Raw genomic sequence first — 6723 nt, 5'->3', positions numbered from 1 at the left:
TGTATCAGGTGTGTTTCAGGTGTCTCAGGTGTTTCAGGTGTGTTTCAGGTGTCTCATGTGTTTCAGGTGTGTTTCAGGTGTCTCAGGTGTTTCAGGTGTGTCTCAGGTGTCGCAGGTGTTTCAGGTGTGTTTCAGGTGTGTCTCAGGTGTTTCAGGAGTGTTTCAGGTGTCTCAGGTGTGTCTCAGGTGTTTCAGGTTATGTTTCAGGTGTCTCAGGTGTGTTTCAGGTGTCTCAGGTGTTTCAGGTGTGTCTCAGGTGTTTCAGGTGTGCTTCAGGTGTCTCAGGTGTGTTTCAGGTGTGTCTCAGATGTTTCAGGTGTGTTTCAGGTGTGTTTCAGGTGTCTCAGGTGTTTCAGGTGTGTTTCAGGTGTTTCAGGTGTTTCAGGTGTGTTTCAGGTGTCTCAGGTTTTTCAGGTGTGTCTCAGGTGTTTCAGGTGTGTTTCAGGTGTCTCAGGTGTTTCAGGTGTGTTTCAGGTGTGTTTCAGGTGTCTCAGGTGTTTCAGGTGTGTTTCATGTGTTTCAGGTGTGTTTCAGGTGTGTCTCAGGTGTTTCAGGTGTGTTTCAGGTGTCTCAGGTGTTTCAGGTGTGTTTCAGGTGTGTTTCAGGTGTGTTTCAGGTGTCTCAGGTGTTTCAGGTGTGTCTCAGGTGTTTCAGGTGTGTCTCAGATGTTTCAGGTGTGTTTCAGGTGTGTTTCAGGTGTGTTTCAGGTGTCTCAGATGTTTCAGGTGTGTTTCAGGTGTGTTTCAGGTGTGTTTCAGGTGTCTCAGGTGTTTCAGGTGTGTTTCAGGTGTGTTTCAGGTGTCTCAGGTGTTTCAGGTGTGTTTCAGGTGTCTCAGGTGTTTCAGGTGTGTTTCAGGTGTGTTTCAGGTGTCTCAGGTGTTTCAGGTGTGTTTCAGGTGTCTCAGGTGTTTCAGGTGTCTCAGGTGTTTCAGGTGTGTTTCAGGTGTGTTTCAGGTGTCTCAGGTGTTTCAGGTGTCTCAGGTGTTTCAGGTGTGTTTCAGGTGTCTCAGGTGTTTCAGGTGTCTCAGGTGTTTCAGGTGTGTTTCAGGTGTGTTTCAGGTGTCTCAGGTGTGCTTCCTCTCACAGATCCTGGACCACTGGGTGTTTGGTCGTGTGTTCTGCGATGTTTGGGCCGCTCTGGACGTTCTCTGCTGCTCGGCCTCCATCTTGTCTCTGTGCCTGATCTCCATCGACCGCTTCGTGGGGGTCTCTCGCCCGCTGCAGTACCGCTGCATCGTCACGGAGACCAGGGCGCTGCTCGGCATGCTGGGAGTCTGGATCCTCGCCGCCGTCATCTCCGTGGGACCGCTGTTCGGCTGGAAGCAGCCGCCCGCACAGGTACAAACATTACCCAGCATGCACGTTGTGAAAATCCTGAATGTCCTCTTCCAACATGAGAGTAGCATGATAACAAAGGTATCTCAACTGTAGCTGAGAACATGACAGGATGTGTGATTACCTAGAAGAGCATCAGGACTGTTTGAGGTGGGGGGGGGGGGTACACTGTGGACCTCCATGCACACGGTGCTGCCCCTCACACACACACACGCTTCAAATCAAGTTGCATAAATGCTTGAGCTACATTTTTATTATAACTACTGTGAAATCTGCCTATTATGTTTTCGTCACTATTACCACAAATAGCCTGTAACTGATAACACTGTCAAAGATTTTATATTTATTAGACTATTAAAAAAATCATGCTTCAAATAAGTGGGGGTAAGGCGTACCCCCGCGTCCAACGCCCACTACATAGACATATATCAAGCATGCTCATTTCTGACGTGGAGCTAATCTGAAGTAAACATTGAATACTGCTTTCTATTCCTCCATCTTGTGACTGTGGAACTCCCTCTCTTGGATATCAGCATGTGAAGGACACTGTTCAGGAACTAGTTGATACTCTGTATGTGATGACTCCTTCCATTCTGGAGAGGATCACAGATACATGGATCCTGAGGTTCAAGCTCAATCCGGAGACCAGGGATTATTAAAATGTTTAAGATTTTGAGAAAAGGTCAGATTTTTGGGATTTTTTAGAAAAAGCCAGATTTAAAATAAAAAAAGTCAACATTTTTAGATTATTAGAAAAAGTGAGAATTTTTGAGATTTTGAGGAAAAAGTGAGAATTTTTGAGATTTTGAGGAAAAAGTGAGAATTTTGAGATTTTGAGAAAAACGCCAACATTTTGAAAGTAAACTCAGTAATTTTGAGAAAAAGTCAAACTTTTGAGATTTTGATAATTTGACATTTCTTTTAGAAAAAGTCAGAATTTTTTTTAACAGCCAGAATCTTGGGATTTTTGAGAAAAAGTCAGAATTTTGAGAAAATGTCAAGATTTTGAGAATATTGTCAACATTTTGAAAGTAAACTCAGTATTTTGTACATGATTACCGACTCTGACTCTGTGTACTTCCATTCTTGAGAGGATCAGAAATACATGGATCCTGAGAATGAAGCTCAAGCCTGAGTTGACCCCTGAGTTGACCCTGAGTTGACCCCTGAGTTGACCCTGAGTTGACCCTGAGTTGACCCCTGAGTTGACCCTGAGTTGACCCCTGAGTTGACCCCTGAGTTTACTCCTGAGTTGACCCCTGAGTTGACCCCGAGTTGACCCTGAGTTGACCCTGAGTTGACCCCTGAGTTGACCCCTGAGTTGACCCTTGAGTTGACCCCTGAGTTGACCCTGAGTTGACCCCTGAGTTGACCCTGAGTTGACCCCTGAGTTGACCCCTGAGTTTACCCCTGAGTTGACCCTGAGTTGACCCTGAGTTGACCCCTGAGTTGACCCTGAGTTGACCCCTGAGTTGACCCCTGAGTTGACTCTGAGTTGACCCTGAGTTGACCCCTGAGTTGACCCCTGAGTTGACCCTGAGTTGACCCTGAGTTGACCCTGAGTTGACCCCTGAGTTGACCCCTGACCCTCCTGTTCCTCCTCAGGACTCCTCGGTGTGTCTCATCACGGAGGAACCGTTCTACGCTCTGTTCTCCTCGCTCGGGTCCTTCTACTTCCCGCTCTTCATCATCCTCTTCATGTACTTCCGGGTCTACGTGGTGGCCAAGCGCACCACCAGGAACCTGGAGGCCGGCGTGATGCAGGAGCGCCAGGCGGGGTCTCAGGAACTCACGCTGAGGATCCACTGCAGGAACCAGAACCAGAGCCAGAACCAGAGCCAGAGCCAGAACCAGGTGCCTTAAACACTCACACCATCAGCAAATAACAACATGGAAACACATCAAAGCACAGACACAGAAATGGAGTTTAAATATTATATTGTTTTCCAACAGCATAAGAGACGGATTACCCTTCATCAAATGGGCCGAGCACATGTTTACAGTTTAATATATTTTACTACATTTTCTATTATATATAAATATCTTTTATGTTTTTATAGTTTTCTTTAAATAGTTTTATATCTGTCTTTTTAATTTTTGTTTTACTTTTTGTCTGCACCATGACACCAAGTCAAGTTCCTCGTAGGAGTCAAGCTACCTGGTGATAAACCTGGTTCTGGTTCTACAGGAGAATGTTACAGTATTTATACACCTGTAGAACTCCACCATGGGATCTTACACAATCAGATGTCAACACAACCATGTGCCTTCTGACATGTGACCACACATGACCCTGCAGAAAACTCAGTCTTCATGGAGAGACTTTGTGTACCAGATGGCCCCTTGCCAGAAAACTAAGAGATGAACTCATGACTTCCAGAACTTTATTTTATGTCCATGATTCCCAGGATCCGGGTCGCAGCGCTCTGAGCCTCAAACTGATGAAGTTCTCCAGAGAGAAGAAGGCGGCGAAGACTCTGGGCGTGGTGGTGGGGATGTTCGTCCTCTGCTGGCTGCCCTTCTTCCTCGCCCTGCCCCTCGGTACCATCACTCTTATATTCATAATCATGCATGAATGATTCCTGGATGTTATCCTCTGCAGACCATTAACATGCACTAACACCTCTAGCAGTGGTTCTCATCTGGTGGGACCCACGTTTGGGTCGCGGACCCCTTTTGAGTTGGTCGCGGTGCGAGTGAAAACTAAAATGTGCTAAAAAAAAAAAGAGTCCAACTTTTATTTTGAAGGCGGGAGTTTCTAAGCCACTTGTCTGGAAATCCCGGAGACTAGAAATAGTTTGGAAAACTTCTGTCACGTAGTGATCATCTTCTTAATAAAACATCTTTGTCGAGTCTTCTGGCCAATCAGAATCAAGATAACGTCATGGTGTTGTTGCCGGAAGTCCCCACGCAGAATAGCTTTGCGGTATTAAACTATTCTTTATACATCCATCGGTACAGCTTCAGATAAAAATGAACACATGATGAAATATGACCCCCGGTTTGATGATTGACAGGTCACAGAACAATGGGGGCTATCTCCCCTTACCCACAATTTAAAGTAATTCACACTCTCTCTCTCCTCTTTGCTCTTCTCTCTGTGAGGAGCAGCAAGTTCAGCTGTCAGAACAAAGTAAAAAACTAAAATATTGCATTCATTTTTTTACATCTGTCGGGTAATAATAGATGCATTTATTTTAATCTCAAGAGTGTACTAGAATGCGTAGTTTATTAGTATTTTAAAAAATCTCTCCCCCAGACCCCCTGCTGGGGTGCCGTTTTCAGCATGTCACCCTTTCACACCTGGTGAATTTGCAGGATTGGCTCCAGGTCGCCCTTTTATTGAATACAGTTCCATTTTGATTCCAGAACCTTGACGCCCATCACCAGTTCAAAGTTGTTTAAAAAGCACACTGTAGTTCTGTGAGGGATATCATCTGCATGGCACTGACATGTTGAGGATGTGGTTTTGTTCCATGGACTACATTTACTGAAATGTATGCTCTGTTCTTCACTTCACTTCAAAGTGTCTGCTGAGAAGCATTTATATATATTACTGCACTATTTTAGGGGAAATAAATTGGAGTTTTTCAGACCTTTGGTCTTTATTTATTGACGAAGAGAAAAAGTCCTGAGGCGTGACCAGTTGAGAACCAATGACCTATAGACGCACTGCAGGAGAAGAATAGGGCCTCTTTGTCTTCTTCTCATCTGCTGTAGTCAAACCCTCAGATTCCTCTCAAAGCCGCTGCTTCCTAAAAAGGCTGCTGTTAGTGTTTCTGTCTAAACTCTCTAAACACGCAATAAGACTCCGACTCCCAGAATGCCTCTGGTTTCATATCAGCCGCTGATCCTCCTGTTGTCAGAGTTTACTCAGAGAGAAAGTCCTTCTGAAAACACGTTCATCCCTTTCATCCAGTTTCCTCTGATCCGACTCTGGGAAAAACCCACGAGTCATTCTGAGTCTCTCTGAAGTCATTCTGAGTCTCTTTGAAATCATTCTGAGTCTCTTTTAAGTCTTTGAGTCTCTTTGAAGTTATTCTGAGTCTCTTTGAAATCATTCTGAGTCTCTTTGAAGTCTTTGAGTCTCTTTGAAGTTATTCTGAGTCTCTTTGAAGTCTTTCTGAGTCTCTTTGAAGTCATGTTGAGTCTCTTTGAAGTCATGTTGAGTCTCTTTGAAGTCATTCTGAGTCTCTTTGAAATCATTCTGAGTCTCTTTGAAGTCTTTGAGTCTCTTTGAAGTCATGTTGAGTCTCTTTGAAGTCATGTTGAGTCTCTTTGAAGTCATTTTGAGTCTCTTTGAAGTCTTTGAGTCTCTTTGAAGTTATTCTGAGTCTCTTTGAAGTCATGTTGAGTCTCTTTGAAGTCATTCTGAGTCTCTTTGAAGTCTTTCTGAGTCTCTTTGAAGTCATGTTGAGTCTCTTTGAAGTCATTCTGAGTCTCTTTGAAGTATTTGAGTCTCTTTGAAGTCATGTTGAGTCTCTTTGAAGTCATGTTGAGTCTCTTTGAAGTCATTTTGAGTCTCTTTGAAGTCTTTGAGTCTCTTTGAAGTCATTCTGAGTCTCTCTGAAGTCTTTGAGTCTCTTTGAAGTCATGTTGAGTCTCTTTGAAGTCATTTTGAGTCTCTTTGAATTCTTTGAGTCTCTTTGAAGTTATTCTGAGTCTCTTTGAAGTCATGTTGAGTCTCTTTGAAGTCATGTTGAGTCTCTTTGAAGTCATTCTGAGTCTCTTTTAAGTCTTTCTGAGTCTCTTTGAAGTCATGTTGAGTCTCTTTGAAGTCATTCTGAGTCTCTTTGAAGTCATGTTGAGTCTCTTTGAAGTCTTTCTGAGTCTCTTTGAAGTAATCTTGAGACTCTGAAGTCATTCTGAGTCTCTTTGAAGTCATTCTGAGTCTCTTTGAAGGCTTTCTGAGTCTCTTTGAAGTCATGTTGAGTCTCTTTGAAGTCATTCTGAGTCTCTTTGAAGTCTTTCTGAGTCTCTTTGAAGTCATTTTGAGTCTCTTTGAAGTCTTTGAGTCTCTTTGAAGTTATTCTGAGTCTCTTTGAAGTCATGTTGAGTCTCTTTGAAGTCATTCTGAGTCTCTTTGAAGTCTTTCTGAGTCTCTTTGAAGTCATGTTGAGTCTCTTTGAAGTCATTCTGAGTCTCTTTGAAGTCATGTTGAGTCTCTTTGAAGTCTTTCTGAGTCTCTTTGAAGTAATCTTGAGACTCTGAAATCATTCTGAGTCTCTTTGAAGGCTTTCTGAGTCTCTTTGAAGTCATGTTGAGTCTCTTTGAAGTCATTCTGAGTCTCTTTGAAGTCATTCTGAGTCTCTTTGAAGGCTTTCTGAGTCTCTTTGAAGTCATGTTGAGTCTCTTTGAAGTCATTCTGAGTCTCTTTGTAGTCTTTTT

General features: G+C 43.4%; 1 protein-coding gene across 1 annotated transcript in view; it reads left to right on the top strand.

Annotated features, from left to right (window-relative positions):
- Positions 1–198: 198 nt before the first annotated feature.
- Positions 199–6723, top strand: part of LOC307018392 (alpha-1B adrenergic receptor-like) — a gene marked incomplete at its 5' end in the record, with an annotated part of 12619 nt that continues 6094 nt past the window's right edge. Inside the window, 4 exons of the mRNA XM_079648623.1 lie at positions 199–216; positions 1060–1338; positions 2941–3189; positions 3744–3876. Coding sequence (XP_079504749.1) covers positions 199–216; positions 1060–1338; positions 2941–3189; positions 3744–3876 — 679 coding nt within the window. The remainder of the gene's footprint in view (positions 217–1059; positions 1339–2940; positions 3190–3743; positions 3877–6723) is intronic.

The sequence above is a fragment of the Notothenia rossii genome (assembly GCF_949606895.1).
Source record: "Notothenia rossii genome assembly, chromosome: 9".
NCBI lineage: Eukaryota > Metazoa > Chordata > Actinopteri > Perciformes > Nototheniidae > Notothenia > Notothenia rossii.
Note: the sequence above shows the minus strand (reverse complement) of the source record. Positions and strands in the feature narration are given on the sequence as shown.